Consider the following 24,370-nt stretch of genomic DNA (forward strand, 5'->3'; position numbering starts at 1 on the left):
TAAACAGTCACGACAACACTGTAGTCACTTTGAACGAGACACGACTAGGAAATTATGGATAATTTATCAATTTCCTGTAAAAATGGAAGGTATGGAAGGCTACCAATCCCCAACTATATCCCAAGGCATTATTGTTTTGAATAGCATGCGGGTCACTCAGTAGACAATGTGACTTAGAACTATATACACATAAACCTTCTGCAGTTCTGACCGGTTGCCGCTTTCCATTTTCATCGTGTCTTCATCTGTATTTGTCAACTTTGCAGCACTTCATATTACACGAACATAAACTATATGTTTGAGAGTTATAATGGCATCATGCCCTTAAAACTCTTCTCACTATTCACAGTCAAGCATTGAGTGTGTATGCTAACCTGCCCTGTTACCTCTGTACCAGGTTTGGTTGAAATCAGTAGGCGCATGCCAGAGATATGTGGGTGAATGGACAAAAGGACGCACGCATGCACACATGGACAAACAGAACCCAATGTACAAGTCCCCTATGGGCACCAGACTAATCATTATTGCTATAATATAATTGCAGAACTTAAGCTTGGTATTTATAGGGTAGTCAAATATATACTATAAAGATTTGATGACATAACACAGTCTACATTGAAAAGTCATTAACTGGAAAATTTAAAATGGCATTATTAAGGTGTCACAGCAATAATTCAAAGAGTTTTCGTAAGATTCTAATTTTAGTATTATATAATAAATCATTTTACATTCATTAATAATAATAATAAATCATTTTACATTCATTATTATTAATAATAATAATGAATGTAAAATGATTTATTATATACTACTAAAATGCATCAATTTAAAACACACACATGTACTTTGTTGAAAATTTTATTAGGCATTCATAACAAGTTGATGGATTAACTGATGTTGATGAAATCTGTTTGGTGGTTTGAGATTGCAAGAAGAAAATCCTTCAATTAATTTGAAAATCTAAAGTTTGATCGCCGGAAATAATTATTTGGCAATTATAGTTTTGTTTATTCTGAATTTCACATTATAATTGAAAGATGTACATGAAAGTTGTCAACATACATCGCCGTTGTGGTGCAGTGCATGTTTCATCCACAGCCAGAAGTCAGATATTTTGCACGAATGACATTTCTTACATTTCAACCTTGCACGATTTACTTTTCTTGACAGAAGTTAGAAATCTTGCACGAAATACATCCAATACATTATATGGTTGGAGGAAATACATTCTAGGATTGGGCAATGTTCAGTGGAGCTTGCACTAAATACATTTAATTCATTCATGTGCACCAGTTAAGTTTTTCAAATGACATGCCCCCTTTAAAGAATAGTGTCGAGATGAGGAAGCCTGTGAAGATTTCCACCAAGAGATCCTAGAACTATATTATAAAGGCAATCAACGGTAAGTAATTATAGTGTACAGTTTAGATTATATAATGATGCCACTCTCCAATTGTAGGTATTGTTATTATTTTGTATGGTTGTACATGAAGTAAGACTTACTGATATGACACACTCACTTCAGGGACATTATAATCTGAAAATGGCATTGACAGTTCACATGTTGTACATCCTATTTGACAACATGTCTATTTCCTGTTTATCTTTGTGTTAAAATTGATTTAGAAAGAAATATAACACCAGATTTTCAAATCATTACTTTACGACATTGCACCTTGTAGGGAAAAGATATTTGTACAGAGCAAAAAAAATAGGGTAAACAAAATAACAATTTTTGTTAAGAAATTAAACAATAAACAAAACGTCAACTATTTGTAAACAAATATGGCCAATTCCAAGCCCCTGTGGTCTATGGCATTGGAGGAATGAAATGTACATGTACACCTTAAGTGAAATAAAAATCAGCAGTGTGGACATCACATTTTCATTCATATTGCTTATGTACACTACATGTAATCTATCGCCGTCTTGTACCGCCAAAACCTGGCAAGGAAAAACAAAACAAACATTTCATTGGTAAAATGCAATTAGGTACAGTAGTGGTACGAGAACCACACACACACACACACACACACACACACACACATGTACATACATACATACATACATACATACATACATACATACATACATACACACACACACATACAATACATACATACATACATACATACATACATACATACATACATACACGCACGCACGCACGCACGCACGCACGCACGCACGCACATACATACATACATACATACTACCTAGGCCATACACTATCTATGCCATACACTATCTCTGTTATACATTATCTATACCATACATTATCTACACCATACACGATCTATACCATACACTATCTATACCATACACTATCTATACCATACATTATCTAGGCCATTCACTATCTAGGCCATTCACGATCTATACCATACACTATGTATACCATACACTATCTATACCATACATTATCTATACCATACATTATCTACACCATACACGATCTATACCATACACTATCTATACCATACACTATCTATACCATACATTATCTAGGCCATTCACTATCTAGGCCATTCACGATCTATACCATACACTATGTATACCATACACTATCTATGCCATTCACAATCTATACTATACTCTAGCTATGTTATACATTATCTATACCATACACTATCTATGCGATGCACTATCTACACCATACAATATCTATACCATACAATTATCTATACAATGCATATTAGTACATAATACATGTATACCAATGTTCACAAAGTTATAGTATGTACTGACCAGATGCTGTCCTGGTTCCTGAACTTGATGATGAAAAACCACCTCCTCCTCCTCCTCCAAAAGTACCAAAACTGTTATAAGGTCTTTGATATCCCCCTGTTCTGTAGCCTGTGCCATATCCATACCCAGTTCCATAACCACGACTGCAAACATAAAGTAGAACATTATTACAGTCAAGTGCCATCAGAGTATCTATGCTAAGTGAAAGATATAACATTATTACAGTCATGCACTATCTAAGTATCTATGCTAAGTGAAAGATATAACATTATTACAGTCATGCACTATCTAAGTATCTATGCTAAGTGAAAGTAATCTATACCCATGAATTTTGAGATTGTTGGTGGGTGAGTAGTTAATACACATACAGCAGTCACTAATACATGTGTTGTTGGTGGTTGAGTAGTTAATACACATACAGCAGTCACTAATACATGTGTTGTTGGTGGTTGAGTAGTTAATACACATACAGCAGTCACTAATACATGGGTTGTTGGTGGTTGAGTAGTTAATACACATACAGCAGTCACTAATACATGGGTTGTTGGTGGTTGAGTAGTTAATACACATACAGCAGTCACTAATACATGGGTTGTTGGTGGGTGAGTAGTTAATACACATACAGCAGTCACTAATACATGGGTTGTTGGTGGGTGAGTAGTTAATACACATACAGCAGTCACTAATACATGGGTTGTTGGTGGGTGAGTAGTTAATACACACTTGGATATTGCACTAAGGTACTAGACTAGGGTACTACTAGGGCACTGCACAAGGGTACTATATATACTAGGGCACTATACTAGGGTACTATATATACTAGGGTACTACACTAGGGTACTACTAGGGTACCATACTAGGGTACTACACTAGGGTACTATATATACTAGGGTACTACACAAGGGTACTATACTAAGGTACTATATATACTAGGGTACTACACTAGGGTACTATACTAAGGTACTATATATACTAGGGTACTACACTAGGGTACTACACTAGGGTACTACTAGGGTACTACACAAGGGTACTATATATACTAGGGTACTACACAAGGGTACTATACTAAGGTACTATATATACTAGGGTACTACACTAGGGTACTATACTAGGGTACTACTAGGGTACTATACTAGAGTACTATATATACTAGGGTACTATATATACTAGGGTACTATATATACTAGGGTACTACACTAGGGTATTATATATACTAGGGCACTGCATTAGGGTACTATACTAGGGTACTATATATACTAGGGTACTACACTAGGGTACTATACTAGGGTACTATATATACTAGGGCACTGCATTAGGGTACTATACTAGGGTACTATACTAGGGTACTATATATACTAGGGCACTGCACAAGGGTACTATATATACTAGGGGACTACACTAGGGTACTATACTACGGTACTAGACTAGGGTACTAGAGTAAGGTTCTATACTGGGGTACTATACTAGGGTACTACACTAGGGTACTATACTAGGGTACTACAGTAGGGTTCTATACTAGGGTACTATACTAGGGTACTACACTAGGGTACTATACTAGGGTACTACACTAGGGTACTAGACTAGGGTACTACAGCAGGGTACTATACTAGGGTACTAGACTAGGGTACTACAGCAGGGTACTATACTAGGGTACCATACTAGGGTACTACACGAGTGTACTAGACTAGGGTACTACAGTAGGGTACTATACTAGGGTACTAGACTTGGGTACTACAACAGGGTACTATACTAGGGTACTACACGAGTGTACTAGACTAGGGTACTACAGTAGGGTACTATACTAGGGTACTACACTAGTGTACTATACTAGGGTTCTATACTAGGGTACTATACTAGGGTTCTATACTAGGGTACTATACTAGGGTACTACAGTAGGGTACTATACTAGGGTACTACAGTAGGGTTCTATACTAGGGTACCATACTAGGGTACTACACGAGTGTACTAGACTAGGGTACTACAGTAGGGTACTATACTAGGGTACTACACTAGTGTACTATACTAGGGTTCTATACTAGGGTACTATACTAGGGTTCTATACTAGGGTACTATACTAGGGTACTAGACCAGGGTACTAGAGTAAGGTTCTAACTTGGGTACTATACTAGGGTACTATACTAGGATTCTATACTAGGGTACTATACTAGGGTTCTATACTAGGGTACTATACTAGGGTACTATACTAGGGTACTACAGTAGGGTTCTAGACTAGGGTACCATACTAGGGTACTACACTAGTGTACTAGACTAGGGTACCATACTAGGGTACTACACTAGGGTACTATACCAGGGTACTACACTAGGTTACTATACTTGGGTACTATACTTGGGTACTACACTAGGGTACTAGACTAGGGTACTACAATAGGGTTCTATACTAGGGTACTACACTAGTGTACTAGACTAGGGTTCTATACTAGGGTACTATACTAGGGTTCTATACTAGGGTACCACACTAGGGTACTACACTAGGGTACTATACTAGGGTACTATACTAGGGTACTACACTAGTGTACTATACTTGGGTACTACACTAGGGTACTAGACTAGGGTACTACAATAGGGTTCTATACTAGGGTACTACACTGGTGTACTAGACTAGGGTTCTATACTAGGGTACTATACTAGGGTTCTATACTAGGGTACCATACTAGGGTACTACAATAGGGTTCTATACTAGGGTACTACAATAGGGTACTAGACTACGGTTCTATACTAGGGTACTATACTAGGGTTCTATACTAGGGTACCATACTAGGGTACTACACTAGGGTACTATACTAGGGTACTATACTAGGGTACTACACTAGTGTATTATACTTGGGTACTACACTAGGGTACTAGACTAGGGTACTACAATAGGGTTCTATACTAGGGTACTACACTAGTGTACTAGACTAGGGTTCTATACTAGGGTACTATACTAGGGTTCTATACTAGGGTACTATACTAGGGTACTACAGTAGCGTTCTATACTAGGGTACTATACTAGAGTAGTAGACTAGGGTACTATACTAGGGTACTATACTAGGGTACTACACTAGGGTACTACACTAGTGTACTATACTTGGGTACTACACTAGTGTACTAGACTTGGGTACTAGAGTAAGGTTCTAACTTGGGTACTATACTAGTGTACTATACTTGGGTACTATACTAGGGTACTAGACTAGGGTACTAGACTAGGGTTCTATACTAGGGTACTAGACTAGGGTACTAGACTAGGGTTCTATACTAGGGTACTACACTAGTGTATTAGACTAGGGTTCTATACTCGGGTACCATACTAGGGTTCTAACTTGGGTACTACACTAGTGTACTATACTTGGGTACTACACTAGTGTACTAGACTAGGGTACTACAATAGGGTTCTATACTAGGGTACTACACTAGTGTACTAGACTAGGGTACTATACTAGGGTACTACACTAGGGTACTACACTAGTGTACTATACTTGGGTACTATACTAGGGTACTAGAGTAAGGTTCTAACTTGGGTACTATACTTGGGTACTACAGTAGGGTACTATACTAGTGTACTATACTTGGGTACTATACTAGTGTACTAGACTAGGGTTCTATACTAGGGTACTACACTAGTGTTCTATACTAGGGTACTACACTAGTGTACTAGACTAGGGTTCTATACTAGGGTACTATACTTAGGTACTACACTAGTGTTCTATACTAGGGTACTACACTAGTGTACTAGACTAGGGTTCTATACTAGGGTACTATACTAGGGTACTACACTAGGGTACTACACTAGTGTTCTATACTAGGGTACTAGACTAGTGTTCTATACTAGGGTACTATACTAGGGTTCTATACTAGGGTACTATACTAGGGTTCTATACTAGGGTACTAGACTAGTGTTCTATACTAGGGTACTATACTAGGGTTCTATACTAGGGTACTATACTTGGGTACTAGACTAGGGTACTAGACTAGGGTACTACAATAGGGTTCTATACTAGGGTACTACACTAGTGTACTATACTTGGGTACTATACTAGGGTACTAGACTAGGGTACTACAATAGGGTTCTATACTAGGGTACTACACTAGTGTACTAGACTAGGGTTCTATACTAGGGTACTACGCTAGTGTACTAGACTAGGGTTCTATACTAGGGTACTACACTAGTGTACTAGACTAGGGTTCTATACTTGGGTACTACACTAGGGTACTACACTAGTGTTCTATACTAGGGTACTAGACTAGTGTTCAATACTAGGGTACTATACTAGGGCTCTATACTAGGGTACTATACTAGGGTTCTATACTAGGGTACTATACTTGGGCACTACACGGGTTCTATACTAGGGTACTACACTAGTGTACTAGACTAGGGTTCTACACTAGTGTACTATACTAGGGTTCTATACTAGGGTACTATGCTAGGGTACTATACTAGGGTACTACAGTAGGGTTCTATACTAAGGTACCATATTAGGGTACTACACTAGGGTACTATACTAGGGTACTATACTAGGGTACTACACTAGGGTACTACACTAGGGTACTATACTAGGGTACTACACTAGTGTACTATACTTGGGTACTACACTAGGGTACTAGACTAGGGTACTACAATAGGGTTCTATACTAGGGTACTACACTAGTGTACTAGACTAGGGTTCTATACTAGGGTACTACACTAGTGTTCTATGCTAGGGTACTACACTAGTGTACTAGACTAGGGTTCTATACTAGGGTACTACACTAGTGTTCTATGCTAGGGTACTACACTAGTGTACTAGACTAGGGTTCTATACTAGGGTACTACACTAGTGTTCTATGCTAGGGTACTACACTAGTGTACTAGACTAGGGTTCTATACTAGGGTACTACACTAGTGTTCTATGCTAGGGTACTACACTAGTGTATTAGACTAGTGTTCTATGCTAGGGTACTACACTAGTGTATTAGACTAGGGTTCTATACTAGGGTACTACAATAGGGTTCTATACTAGGGTACTACACTAGGGTACTATACTAGGGTACTAGACTAGGGTACTATACTAGGGTACTACAATAGGGTACTATACTAGGGTACTATACTAGGGTACTACCGGTACACTAGTGTACTAGACTAGGGTTCTACACTAGGGTACTATACTAGGGTACTAGACTAGGGTACTAGACTAGGGTACTATACTAGGGTACTACAATAGGATACTATACTTGGGTACTACACTAGGGTACTATACTAGGGTACTAGACTAGGGTACTATACTAGGGTACTACAATAGGGTTCTATACTAGGGTACTACACTAGGGTACTATACTAGGGTACTAGACTAGGGTACTATACTAGGGTACTACAATAGGGTACTATACTAGGGTACTACACTAGGGTACTATACTAGGGTACTAGACTAGGGTACTATACTAGGGTACTACAATAGGGTACTATACTAGGGTACTACAATAGGGTTCTACACTAGGGTACTATACTAGGGTACTACAATAGGGTTCTATACTAGGGTACTACACTAGGGTACTATACTAGGGTACTAGACTAGGGTACTATACTAGGGTACTACAATAGGGTACTATACTAGGGTACTACAATAGGGTACTATACTAGGGTACTATACTAGGGTACTATACTAGGGTACTACAATAGGGTACTATACTAGGGTACTATACTAGGGTACTACCGGTACACTAGTGTACTAGACTAGGGTACTAGACTAGGGTACTATACTAGGGTACTACAATAGGGTACTATACTAGGGTACTATACTAGGGTACTACAATAGGGTACTATACTAGGGTACTATACTAGGGTACTACCGGTACACTAGTGTACTAGACTAGGGTACTAGACTAGGGTACTATACTAGGGTACTACAATAGGGTACTATACTAGGGTACTATACTAGGGTACTATACTAGGGTACTATACTAGGGTACTATACTAGGGTACTACAATAGGGTACTACCGGTACACTAGTGTACTAGACTAGGGTTCTATACTAGGGTACTACCGGTACACTAGTGTACTAGACTAGGGTTCTATACTAGGGTACTACACTAGTGTACTATACTAGGGTACTATATATACGAGGGTAGTGCACAAAGTAACAATCATATAATTTCAATTTCTAACTTTGATTTATATCATCCTTATGGAAAATGACTTTGATTTGAACTTACTTTCTATTCCCAAACATGTAACCTAAAAGACCACCAGTGGCAGCACCAGTCCAAAATCCACCCCCTCCTGTACCTGTACCTGTACCTGTACCTGTATTACCATAGCCAGCACTGCCAGAACATCCACCTAATATAACAAATATATTAACAATATCACGTTACAGGAGAAATGAAGTTACCTTGGTGTTTAACTCATTGGTCATGATGTTTTTATACAGGAGCTTACGGTCTTGTGTAAATACGCCGGCTAGCATTACTGACTATTTTAGGTGTACAATTGGGACGCACCAAGGCTGTATGCTTAGTCCTGTCTTGTTTTCTTTATTCATTAATGACAACTCCAGAAACATCCCCACTAAGTTTCAACCCCATTCACCATGCAGTTTCAAGATATCAGTTTTTGACCAAAATTGACATTTTAAGACCTAATTTGCATATCGCTGATGGAATCAGCATGTTGTGAAAACAGTTTCATTTGCACATCCCCAGATGCATCTCAATTATATTTCAGTCTAATCTGCTCAGTAGTTTTTGAATTATAGATTTTTAACCAAAACGACACACTTTTAGCCCTAATTTGCATATCACTGATGAGATCATCATATCAAGAATACATCTTAATCTAAACACCCCTTAGAATGTTCGCACCAAATCTCAGCCCCTAACTGCTCAGTCATAAGACATACTTTTAGCCCTAATTTGCATATAACTGATGGGATTATTGTGTCATGAACGATTCTTAAAGTAAACACCCCAAAGAACATTCCCAGCAAATTTCTGGCCTGGATCTGCCCAGCAGCTATGGACTTTTTTCACCAAAAATCTAATTTTTTGACCCAAAGCACACATCTCTGATGCAATCATTTTCATTTGAACAATTTCCCATCGACACGCCCTTAGTAATGTCCCCACTAAATACCAAGGCAATCATTCTGGCATTTTTTGACTTTAAGTCATTTATACACACACACACACACACACACACACACACACACACACACACACACACACACACACACACACACACACACACACACACACACACATTTCCACATGCCTATAGCACTACTGAACCTCAGTTCAGTTGTGCTAAAAATTATAATATTGCTCAGGAATATATCGCAGTCTATCATCAGCATACAATGGACTAACAACAACAAAACAGAAATATCAAGAAGTGTATAAAAAGGAACAATTATGATCCTCTGTGCTACAAAAGAAGATTAAGTTATTTTGATCATGATACATGTAACTTGGAATGAGGAAGTTTAAGTAACTTGTAAGAAAAACACAATATTTTGTAATATTGTTGAAGGATTTCCATTTCACATAGTTAAAATTACTCTATTATCTAGTTGTGACTAAGTTACCAAGTTATCAATTTGAATAAATTACTATATTATGTGATTGTGACTGTCTCATCAAGTTATCATGTTTTCAATTTGAATCTGATTCAATTACTTCATTATCTGATTGTGACTGTGACATCAAGTTATCATGTTTTCAATTCCAATCAATTGCTTCTACATGCATGCCTTGTATATATCAGCCACATGCAAAAATTCTGATTGCTTTGAGTCGTTATTTAATTTTTTTCACTTTACTTTACAATAGATAACTGTAAAACTTGACTACCTACCTCCTGGCATATAGTCTGACCTGAAACCAGGAGGAGGGGGACCACTACCACCTCCCCCTCCACCCCATCTAGAACCATAGCCTTGTCCTGGTGGATGGCCATCATCTGGATATCGTGATGTATTCTGTGTTAAGAATCACTTCATTTTAATAAATGTTAGCAAGGTCAAAATCATGTGAGGAGATGAAGTAAGGTCAATTTTTTACAAAATGTAACATGATTATATTCTAAACTAAGTGATAAACCTGTCAACGTATCAATTCACATTGGAGAGTGAGGTACTCGTAAATAATATAACAAACACAAATTTCTTTCACTTCATGACGTGTGATGTGTAAGATTGTCCCACATACAACATACTGTCATACACATAACTTATCACATACCCAGTACCTCTTCCAATGTAATCCAATGGAACGTACGTCCATCAAACCTGCACAACCATTGGTATCCATTCACTCAGTTCATTTAATATCTGGTTATGTGTTTGAACTGATGTTATTGTGCCACTACATAGGGTATATGAAAATAGCGCCAATGGTCTTGTAGCACAACTGTATTTGGCTGTTGCTATGGGTGTGATCTTGATGCTAGGCATATTTGCATACATTTTCGGTTCCTTACTCACTTGCCTACCCTTGCCAGTTTTCATCTATGCAATATAAACCATCATTTGGATTTTGTTGTGGGCGTGATCTTGTTGCTAGGCATATTACCATATACACTTTTTGATTCTTTATTCACGTAACCTCAGTTCAGTTGTGCTAAAAATGTTCACATACATGGAAATTTTACTGTTGGTAAGGGCAGTATCTTCATTGCTGGATCAAGTATGTGAAGTTTTTGAAAGTTTAATTTATTAATTTTCCTAACTATTCATGTTACCATATTTGCAATAAGCATCACCATTTCACTATTGCTATGAGTGTGTTCTTGTTGCTAGGTATTTGTGAATTCACTCTTTGGATATTTATTCACTTGCCTATTAATCCCAGTTTTCATCTTTCCAATATTGAACACATATTGCCTGGCCTATATTCGGGCTATAGCCCCCATTTATTACACCCGAGGGACTGTGAGTTACCAGAATCACAGGCTATTTCCTGAGGCCGAAGGCCGAGGGAAATAGCATGCAATTCTGGTAACTCACAGTCACGAGGGGGTAATGAACGAGTGCTATAGCCCGAATATAGGCCAGGCAATATGTGTTTTATAATATACCTCATGCTGTGAACTCGCGGTGGCAGACAACATCGTCAGAAGCCGCCATTTTGACCTGCTGTGAACTTGCGGTGGTCACATGATCATGTAATAGTTGATGGAACTAATCCCCTAGGGAAATAGTCATTCTATTTTCCTATCACGTGACTGATTCTAGTGAATCATGGCACAGCATTATCACTAGGTATATTATAAACACCATTATTTGGCTGCTGCTATGGGTGTGGTCTTGTTGCTAGGAATATTTGCATAAATTTGGATATTTTTGCCTACCCATCCTGTTGTTATCTGTGTATAAATATACATCACTATTTGACTGTTGCTAAGGGCAAAGTCATGGTTGCTAGGGCCAGTTGTGTCAAAATATTTTAAACAATATCTGCACAATAACACCTCTAGAAACATCCCCAACAAATTTCAGTCCCATTCACGATGTAGTTTGTAGATATAAGTTTTTAACCAAAAATGAGAATTTTAGACTAAATTTGCATATCACTCATGGGATCATCATGTTGTGAATACATCTTCATTTCCATGTATGCCCCCAGATGCATCCCTGTTAAAATTCTGCCCAGTCTGCTCGATAGTTTTGGAATTAAAGATTTTTGACAAAAAAGACACATATTTCAATCTAATTTGCATATTATTGATGGAATCATGTCATGAACAATTCTTAATCTAAACACCCCATAGAACATTCCCACCAAGTTTCAGCCAAATATGCTTAGTTGTTTTGGAATACAAGTTTTTTGACCAAAAATCACATTTTTTGACCAAAAATGCACATCTCTGATGTGATCATTTTCATTTGAACAATTTCCCAACTAGACACCAATGTAATGTCCCCACCAAATACTAAGGCAATTGGTCAGGCAATTTTTTAGTTTATGTTGTGCTCACCCACACACAATCAGACAGACAGACAGACAGACACCACACCATAGCACTATTGAACCTTTTCATTTCAGTTGTGCTAATAAAACCTTTATGGTCCAGATATGGGTTTTGTGTACCTTTGTAGTATGGCTTGCAGGCCTTCATAATTCAAACCCTTCCATTATACAAACTCGGCCTGTAAAACTCATATCTGGGCCATAAAAATTATTTTATCATATACCTATAATCACATCCCTATGTATTGCTATGGAGAAATGTGTGTTGAAAAACTTGTTGGCATCCTGTACTTGCACGCTATCATGGCGGAAGCCGACGATATTCAACAGTGGCTCCAGGGAATTCCTCCCAAAATCTTAAACACTATTCTATTTGTCGATTGTGGCAAAGTGACATGAAATATTGGTAAGGAAGTCTTGGATTCGATCAACGATGTACAAATAGTGAAGCTGATGATAGACGGTCCACTCTGTGCGATTATGAACAGCTGTAAGCTATCTGTATCAAACGCCTAGAGTAAGATGAAGTGTTCGTTTATTTGTTATTAGAGTGGGACAGTCAGTGACTGAAGTATAGTGTTATCAATTTGTGATTTTTGACGATTTTAGTGTTACAAAGACCTGTTTCACGCTCAGTTTCACGATGTTTTTGATTATATTTCTGTTGTTGGTCGATTGTGGCATGTATGCCACTCATCATGGTAAGTACTCATTGCAAGCATTTACAACATCATTATTCCAAAACATCTGTTGCATAGTCAAATTATCATAAATTTCATGTTTTCCGTTTTTTGTGTGTGTTTGTGTGTTTCGTGCAACTAAAATGATGCATATAATGTCCCTTACTGTCTCTAAAAATGTCAAAATTATTGCAAACTTATTTAAGCACTTCAAGAGGTATATGATGCAACCGTTATGGGTTTTGCAGACCTTGGTCATCCGACTCACGGCCCTTCTAAAGTCGGGCCCTTCTGCCATACAACATCGGTCTGCAAAACCCATATCTGGGCCATAAAGATTAATGCTGGTCAACATGCATGAATGTCTCAATAATATACATACATGTACACCATTAACTGGTCTACTACATGCATCAATGTCCTCACCTAGAACTTAGAAGATCATTTTAATATACACAACCAAATACTGATCTATAAAGAGTATGGTTGCTTTCACACCACACGTACAACATATATACATTATGAGATTAACAAAGTAGCTAGATCAATCAATGAATGTCTGATGGATTCCTTGCGTTACATTTTCAGCTTTGAACTTTGCCCAGCTTTCAAAGGATATCCAGGGTGTGTGGAGCGAGTACAGCTTTGATATATAGCATATACAATGACAGCAATAACAACCCACATAAGTATATCACCAAGCCAGGATGATTTCTTCCACTGCGGTCTTTTCCTAAAATAAAAATTTAAGAAAATGTATGAGCATTTGTCCAATAAGATCATGTCAAGTACATGTATGAGTCAAGTCTGAATACACATCAAGTGGTTGATCATGATTATGATACAAAATTAAACAGTTTCACTTTAGTTTCTTAGCAATAGCACGACATTGATGTGATGTGAAATCATGAAATGACTCTCCAGAACCCAAAGTTTATGAAAGTAGATATACGTTTATTGGAGTGGTACATGTTCCCCTGTATAACATTACAACTGTCTCCTGGCATTGTGAGAACAGATGATTTCATAGTAAGGATTTCCTTTACTCCTTTCATACATACTAATTAATGTGTACACTAAATTACATCATCAGATCTTTTCTGAGTTATATTTTCATATTACATCATCAGATCATTTCTAAGTTATATTTTCATATTACATCATCAGATCATTTCTAAGTTATATTTTCATATTACATCATCAGATCTTTTCTGAGTTATATTTTCATATTACATCATCAGATCTTTTCTGAGTTATATTTTCATATTAGTTTTGAGTTCAGTCAATTGGAAGAGATACTGAAGTACATGCTTGTATGCTTCTGTACTTCGATTACTCTGAGTATCTTTTCATATGCACCAAAAATTATGTCAAAGAATGTTCACTGTACAATGTAAACTCAGCTTGTGCCCTCTTTATTATAGTACATGGTAACTTTTAAAGTGTATCAAACTCGTGTCTGTAGTTTTACACACATTATAGTACATGGTAACTCTGAAGTGTATCAAACTCGTGTCTGTAGTTTTACACACATTATAGTACATGGTAACTCTGAAGTGTATCAAACTCGTGTCTGTAGTTTTACACACATTATATTGTGGCATAAACATGATGGAAAATAATAATAGATGCATTGTATTGACACAAGTATTAATCTACCTTCAAATCTTCAGCCATGGATGTACATGACTATGTTTTCCTGAAACTTTCCACTGACAATTCTCTCTTATATTTCTGTAAGATATAAATATCTACTCACGAGTCATAATGTCCACCATGGTTACTATGACCACTGTCACCATAGTAACTGTGTTGATGTTTTTGTTGTTGGTGTCCTTCCTTTGTTAGATCCAGTGTGTATTCAAGCTATAACCCAATCACAATATTTCAATGTTATAAACTGTTGCTATGGTGACAGCATAGTTGTACTCTTCTGGTCTACAGCATAGCTACATACATGTACATGTACCATGGTAATGATGCAATTTTATACTAATGTAGTTAAAGTCTGCTATAGTTGAAGGATTGATAAGAAGGTCAAATCTACCAGACTTTTCCTGAAAGGTGTTTACCAAGGTATCCCACCAACATTATGATACAAATGATGAGATTGCATATTCATGTTATCTAATGCTCCCCCCCCCACTCACCAGGATTTACAAACAAAATACACTAACTAATTCTATTTAAGAGCATATCTGGATTTTATACACCAGATGTTTATCAGATTTGGTTCAGTGTTTCCACACTTCAATTGCCATGGTAGAGGATACAACTATAGCACTGCCATGGTAGAGGATACAACTATAACACTGCCATGGTAGAGGATACAACTATAACACTGCCATGGTAGAGGATACAACTATAACACTGCCATGGTAGAGGATACAACTATAACACTGCCATGGTAGAGGATACAACTATAACACTGCCGTGGTAGAGGATACAACTATAGCACTGCCATGGTAGAGGATACAACTATAACACTGCCATGGTAGAGGATACAACTATAACACTGCTATGGTAGAGGATACAACTATAACACTGCCATGGTAGAGGATAAAACTATAATAACACTGCCTTGGTAGAGGATACAACTATAACACTGCCATGGTAGAGGATACAACTATAACACTGCCATGGTAGAGGATACAACTATAACACTGCCATGGTAGAGGATACAACTATAACACTGCCATGGTAGAGGATACAACTATAACACTGCCATGGTAGAGGATACAACTATAACACTGCCATGGTAGAGGATACAACTATAACACTGCTATGGTAGAGGATACAACTATAACACTGCCATGGTAGAGGATACAACTATAACACTGCTATGGTAGAGGATACAACTATAACACTGCCGTGGTAGAGGATACAACTATAGCACTGCCATGGTAGAGGATACAACTATAACACTGCCATGGTAGAGGATACAACTATAACACTGCTATGGTAGAGGATACAACTATAACACTGCCGTGGTAGAGGATACAACTATAGCACTGCCATGGTAGAGGATACAACTATAACACTGCTATGGTAGAGGATACAACTATAACACTGCTATGGTAGAGGATACAACTATAGCACTGCCATGGTAGAGGATACAACTATAACACTGCCATGGTAGAGGATACAACTATAACACTGCTATGGTAGAGGATACAACTATAACACTGCCGTGGTAGAGGATACAACTATAGCACTGCCATGGTAGAGGATACAACTATAACACTGCCATGGTAGAGGATACAACTATAACACTGCCGTGGTAGAGGATACAACTATAGCACTGCCATGGTAGAGGATACAACTATAACACTGCCATGGTAGAGGATACAACTATAACACTGCCATGGTAGAGGATACAACTATAACACTGCTATGGTAGAGGATACAACTATAACACTGCCATGGTAGAGGATACAACTATAACACTGCCATGGTAGAGGATACAACTATAACACTGCCATGGTAGAGGATACAACTATAACACTGCCATGGTAGAGGATACAACTATAACACTGCCATGGTAGAGGATACAACTATAACACTGCCATGGTAGAGGATACAACTATAACACTGCCATGGTAGAGGATAAAACTATAATAACACTGCCTTGGTAGAGGATACAACTATAACACTGCTATGGTAGAGGATACAACTATAACACTGCCATGGTAGAGGATACAACTATAACACTGCCATGGTAGAGGATACAACTATAACACTGCCGTGGTAGAGGATACAACTATAGCACTGCCATGGTAGAGGATACAACTATAACACTGCCATGGTAGAGGATACAACTATAACACTGCCGTGGTAGAGGATACAACTATAGCACTGCCATGGTAGAGGATACAACTATAACACTGCCATGGTAGAGGATACAACTATAACACTGCCATGGTAGAGGATGCAACTATAACACTGCCATGGTAGAGGATACAACTATAGCACTGCCATGGTAGAGGATACAACTATAGCACTGCCATGGTAGAGGATACAACTATAACACTGCCATGGTAGAGGATACAACTATAACACTGCCATGGTAGAGGATACAACTATAACACTGCCATGGTAGAGGATACAACTATAACACTGTCATGGTAGAGGATACAACTATAACACTGCCATGGTAGAGGATACAACTATAACACTGCCATGGTAGAGGATACAACTATAACACTGCCATGGTAGAGGATACAACTATAACACTGCCATGGTAGAGGATACAACTATAACACTGCCATGGTAGAGGATACAACTATAACACTGCCATGGTAGAGGATACAACTATAACACTGCCATGGTAGAGGATACAACTATAACACTGCCATGGTAGAGGATACAACTATAACACTGCCATGGTAGAGGATACAACTATAACACTGCCATGGTAGAGGATACAACTATAACACTGCCGTGGTAGAGGATACAACTATAACACTGCCATGGTAGAGGATACAACTATAACACTGCCATGGTAGAGGATACAACTATAACACTGCCATGGTAGAGGATACAACTATAACACTGCCATGGTAGAGGATACAACTATATACATGTATCCTACACTGACATAGTAGAGGACATATCCTACACTGACATACAAAAATGAAGTAGAGGACATATCCTACACTGACATGGTAGAGGACATATCCTACAGTGACATAGTAGAGGACATATCCTACACTGACATGGTAGAGGACATATCCTACAGTGACATAGTAGAGGACATATCCTACACTGACATGGTAGAGGACATATCCTACAGTGACATAGTAGAGGACATATCCTACACTGACATGGTAGAGGACATATCCTACAGTGACATAGTAGAGGACATATCCTACACTGACATAGTAGAGGACATATCCTACACTGACATGGTAGAGGACATATCCTACACTGACATACAAAAATGAAGTAGAGGACATATCCTACACTGACATGGTAGAGGACATATCCTACACTGACATACAAAAATGAAGTAGAGGACATATCCTACAGTGACATAGTAGAGGACATATCCTACAGTGACATAGTAGAGGACATATCCTACACTGACATGGTAGAGGACATATCCTACACTGACATACAAAAATGAAGTAGAGGACATATCCTACACTGACATGGTAGAGGACATATCCTACACTGACATGGTAGAGGACATATCCTACAGTGACATAGTAGAGGACATATCCTACAGTGACAGAGTAGAGGACATATCCTACACTGACATACAAAAATGAAGTAGAGGACATATCCTACACTGACATGGTAGAGGACATATCCTACAGTGACATAGTAGAGGACATATCCTACAGTGACATGGTACATGTAGAGGAGACACCTTACGAATGATTTATAATTTTGGAAGACTGACCTGAGAAAAAGACTTCATAACAGTGATTGGTGCAAAAGCTTACCCAAAGCATCTATATATAACAGTGATTGGCTAAAAGTTTATCCCAAACCATTCATGAAATAACAGTTATTTTAAAAAAAACTTACCCCACATATCTATGCTATCTAAGCAGTGACTCAATAGAAGATTCACCCCACAATACATGTATCTATGCTATCTAAACAGTGATTGGATAGAAGACTCACCCCACAATACATGTATCTATGCTATCTAAACAGTGATTGGGTAGAAGACTCACCCCACAATACATGTATCTATGCTATCTAAACAGTGATTGGATACAAGACTCACCCCACAATACATGTATCTATGCTATCTAAACAGTGATTGGGTAGAAGACTCACCCCACAATACATGTATCTATGCTATCTAAACAGTGATTGGATACAAGACTCACCCCACAATACATGTATCTATGCTATCTAAACAGTGATTGGGTAGAAGACTCACCCCACAATACATATGCTATCTAAACAGTGATTGGATACAAGACTCACCCCACAATACATGTATCTATGCTATCTAAACAGTGATTGGATAGAAGACTCACCCCACAATACATGTATCTATGCTATCTAAACAGTGATTGGATACAAGCCTCACCCCACAATACATGTATCTATGCTATCTAAACAGTGATTGGATAGAAGACGCACCCCACAATACATGTATCTATGCTATCTAAACAGTGATTGGATAGAAGACTCACCCACAATACATGTATCTACATTGTATGCTATCTAAACAGTGATTGGGTAGAAGACACACCCCACAATACATGTATCTATGCTATCTAAACAGTGATTGGGTAGAAGACTCACCCCACAATACATGTATCTATGCTATCTAAACAGTGATTGGGTAGAAGACTCACCCCACAATACATGTATCTATGCTATCTAAACAGTGATTGGATAGAAGACTCACCCCACAATACATGTATCTATGCTATCTAAACAGTGATTGGGTAGAAGACTCACCCCACAATACATGTATCTATGCTATCTAAACAGTGATTGGGTAGAAGACTCACCCCACAATACATGTGTCTATGCTATCTAAACAGTGATTGGGTAGAAGACTCACCCCACAATACATGTATCTATGCTATCTAAACAGTGATTGGGTAGAAGACTCACCCCACAATACATATGCTATCTAAACAGTGATTGGATACAAGACTCACCCCACAATACATGTATCTATGCTATCTAAACAGTGATTGGATAGAAGACTCACCCCACAATACATGTATCTATGCTATCTAAACAGTGATTGGATACAAGACTCACCCCACAATACATGTATCTATGCTATCTAAACAGTGATTGGATAGAAGACTCACCCCACAATACATGTATCTATGCTATCTAAACAGTGATTGGGTAGAAGACTCACCCCACAATACATGTATCTATGCTATCTAAACAGTGATTGGGTAGAAGACTCACCCCACAATACATGTATCTATGCTATCTAAACAGTGATTGGGTAGAAGACTCACCCCACAATACATGTATCTATGCTATCTATGCTATAGAAGACTCACCCCACAGGATCCTTTGAGAATGTAAGGATCATCAGGATAGTCATAGCCTTCACAGCTGACTTCTATAGTACCAAATCTGTATGCATTGTCCATGTCTGTTTTACATTCCCACTGTCAACAAATAACAAATATCTACAATGTATTGCGTCTCTTAATACTTCACAGTCTCTGAACAGTTACAATAGAGTTATAGTAGATATGAACTACTGTTAGTCAGTTGATGAGTTATAGTAGGTCTGAACTACTGTTAGTCAGTTGATGAGTTATAGTAGATATGAACTACTGTTAGTCAGTTGATGAGTTATAGTAGATATGAACTACTGTTAGTCAGTTGATGAGTTATAGTAGATATGAACTACTGTTAGTCAGTTGATGAGTTATAGTAGATATGAACTACTGTTAGTCAGTTGATGAGTTATAGTAGATATGAACTACTGTTAGTCAGTTGATGAGTTATAGTAGGTCTGAACTACTGTTAGTCAGTTGATGAGTTATAGTAGATATGAACTACTATTAGTCAGTTGATGAGTTATAGTAGATATGAACTACTGTTAGTCAGTTGATGAGTTATAGTAGGTCTGAATTACTGTTAGTCAGTTGATGAGTTATAGTAGGTCTGAACTACTATTAGTCAGTTGATGAGTTATAGTAGATATGAACCACTGTTAGTCAGTTGATGAGTTATAGTAGATATGAACTACTGTTAGTCAGTTGATGAGTTATAGTAGGTCTGAACTACTGTTAGTCAGTTGATGAGTTATAGTAGGTCTGAACTACTGTTAGTCAGTTGATGAGTTATAGTAGATATGAACTACTATTAGTCAGTTGATGAGTTATAGTAGATATGAACTACTGTTAGTCAGTTGATGAGTTATAGTAGGTCTGAATTACTGTTAGTCAGTTGATGAGTTATAGTAGGTCTGAACTACTATTAGTCAGTTGATGAGTTATAGTAGATATGAACCACTGTTAGTCAGTTGATGAGTTATAGTAGATATGAACTACTGTTAGTCAGTTGATGAGTTATAGTAGGTCTGAACTACTGTTAGTCAGTTGATGAGTTATAGTAGATATGAACTACTATTAGTCAGTTGATGAGTTATAGTAGATATGAACTACTGTTAGTCAGTTGATGAGTTATAGTAGATATGAACTACTGTTAGTCAGTTGATGAGTTATAGTAGATATGAACTACTGTTAGTCAGTTGATGAGTTATAGTAGATATGAACTACTGTTAGTCAGTTGATGAGTTATAGTAGATATGAACTACTGTTAGTCAGTTGATGAGTTATAGTAGATATGAACTACTGTTAGTCAGTTGATGAGTTATAGTAGGTCTGAATTACTGTTAGTCAGTTGATGAGTTATAGTAGGTCTGAACTACTATTAGTCAGTTGATGAGTTATAGTAGATATGAACCACTGTTAGTCAGTTGATGAGTTATAGTAGATATGAACTACTGTTAGTCAGTTGACGAGTTATAGTAGATATGAACTACTGTTAGTCAGTTGATGAGTTATAGTAGATATGAACTACTGTTAGTCAGTTGATGAGTTATAGTAGATATGAACTACTGTTAGTCAGTTGATGAGTTATAGTAGGTCTGAACTACTGTTAGTCAGTTGATGAGTTATCGTAGATATGAACTACTGTTAGTCAGTTGATGAGTTATAGTAGATATGAACTACTGTTAGTCAGTTGATGAGTTATAGTAGATATGAACTACTGTTAGTCAGTTGATGAGTTATAGTAGATATGAACTACTGTTAGTCAGTTGATGAGTTATAGTAGATATGAACTACTGTTAGTCAGTTGATGAGTTATAGTAGGTCTGAACTACTGTTAGTCAGTTGATGAGTTATGGTAGATATGAACTACTGTTAGTCAGTTGATGAGTTATAGTAGGTCTGAACTACTGTTAGTCAGTTGATGAGTTATAGTAGATATGAACTACTGTTAGTCAGTTGATGAGTTATAGTAGATATGAACTACTGTTAGTCAGTTGACGAGTTATTTACCTGTACATCATAACCATCAGAGCCTCTGTTATAACACTGTACAACTTGTGGTACAAAACTTGTACAACCTGCATTTCCACCAACACATTTGAGCTGAAATAATAAATGAATTTGTCATTATTGAATAATATCATCAAATATTGAAACTGACATCAAGCATTATTATAACAGCAAAATCAATACAAATTACAATACAAAGTACAATTAACTGACAATTTACAACTAAAGTTTCAAAACATACAATTTCTCCTAAAAAAAAGAGAAAAAAGAAACTGTACAATGTTGTTTTAAAAAGAAAAATAGCACCAATGATACTGTAGCAGAACTGTATTTAGCTGTTGCTATAGACATGGTCTTGTTGCTAGGCATATTTGCATACATTTATGGAATCTTTATTAACTTGCCTACCCTTCCCACTTTTCATCTTTGCAATATAAACCATCATTTAGCTGTTGCTATGGGCATGGTCTCATTCCTAGACATATTTGCATACATTTTTTGAATCTATTCATTTACCTACCCATCACTGTTGTTATCTTTGTAATAAGCATTGTCATTTCACTTTTGCTAAGAGCATGGTTATGGTTGCTTGGACCAAATGTGTTAAAATGTTTTCAACAATAACTGCAGAATAACACCTCCAGAAACATCCCACCCATGTTTCAACAATAACTGCAGAATAACGCCTCCAGAAACATCCCACCCATGTTTCAACAATAACTGCGGAATAACACCTCCAGAAACATCCCACCCATGTTTCAACAATAACTGCAGAATAACACCTCCAGAAACATCCCACCCATGTTTCAACAATAACTGCAGAATAACGCCTCCAGAAACATCCCATCCATGTTTCAACAATAACTGCGGAATAACACCTCCAGAAACATCCCACCCATGTTTCAACAATAACTGCAGAATAACGCCTCCAGAAACATCCCACCCATGTTTCAACAATAACTGCAGAATAACGCCTCCAGAAACATCCCATCCATGTTTCAACAATAACTGCAGAATAACACCTCCAGAAACATCCCACCCATTTTTCAACAATAACTGCAGAATAACACCTCTGCTTGGTAGTTTTAGATTTTCACCAAAAAGACACATTTGTAGACCTAATTGCATATAACTGATTAGATCATCATGTCATGAACAAGTCTTAATTTAATATAAACACACTGTAGCACATTCCAACCAAATTTCAGCCTAATCTGCCACAGTAGTTTTGGAATGAAAGATTTTTTGCCAAAAAGACACATTTTTAGCCATAATTTGCATATGACTGATGGGATCAGCATGTCATGAACAATTCTTAATCTAAACATCTTAACGGACGTTCCAACCAAATTCAGACTGATCTGCCAAGTAGTTTTGGAGTTTAAAGTTTATTAGCCAAAAATCAAATTTTTTTTACCCAAATCAAAGACCAGTGTTAAGATCATTTTGATTTGAACAATTTCCCAACTAGACACCCCACCAAATATGGCAATTGTTCTAGCAGTTTTTGACTTTAAGTTCTTTACACACACACACACACACACACACACACACACACAGATACTTTATCAGTTCAGTTGTGCTAAAAGCGTTAATTTGTCATCTTACATTACATACATTTGACAGTTAAACATTTCTGAAACCACATTTAGTTATCACATCTATTGCACAAGAAATCCTGCCATTCAAATCAAGACTCAATCAGTGTTCAGGCATACCCTAGCCATTCAAATCAAGACTCCCTGTTCAGGCATGTAGTGAACAATTCTTAATGTAAACACCCCTAAGAATGTTCCCACCAAATTTCAGACCGATATACATTGTATCTGTGCAGTAATTTTGGAGCGCAAGTTTTTTGATCAAAAATCACATTTTTGACCCAAAACGCACATCCCTCGGACTCTGATATGATCAGTTTGATTGGTACAATTTCCCAACTACATGTAAACTCCAAAAGTAATGTCCCCCACAAATACCAAGGCAATCAAT

General features: G+C 37.4%; 1 protein-coding gene across 1 annotated transcript in view; it reads right to left on the reverse strand.

Annotated features, from left to right (window-relative positions):
• Positions 1-855: 855 nt before the first annotated feature.
• Positions 856-24,370, reverse strand: part of LOC144436299 (store-operated calcium entry-associated regulatory factor-like) — a 27,669-nt gene continuing 4,154 nt past the window's right edge. The window contains exons 3-10 of the mRNA XM_078125048.1: positions 22,382-22,474; positions 20,363-20,473; positions 15,127-15,233; positions 13,985-14,100; positions 10,574-10,690; positions 8,935-9,061; positions 2,749-2,891; positions 856-1,944 (exon numbers count right to left, since the gene is read on the reverse strand). Of these exons, the coding sequence (XP_077981174.1) occupies positions 1,919-1,944; positions 2,749-2,891; positions 8,935-9,061; positions 10,574-10,690; positions 13,985-14,100; positions 15,127-15,233; positions 20,363-20,473; positions 22,382-22,474 (840 nt within the window). The 3' untranslated portion in view covers positions 856-1,918. The remainder of the gene's footprint in view (positions 1,945-2,748; positions 2,892-8,934; positions 9,062-10,573; positions 10,691-13,984; positions 14,101-15,126; positions 15,234-20,362; positions 20,474-22,381; positions 22,475-24,370) is intronic.

This window comes from Glandiceps talaboti, chromosome 6, assembly GCF_964340395.1.
Source record: "Glandiceps talaboti chromosome 6, keGlaTala1.1, whole genome shotgun sequence".
In the NCBI taxonomy this organism is placed as follows: Eukaryota; Metazoa; Hemichordata; class Enteropneusta; family Spengelidae; genus Glandiceps; species Glandiceps talaboti.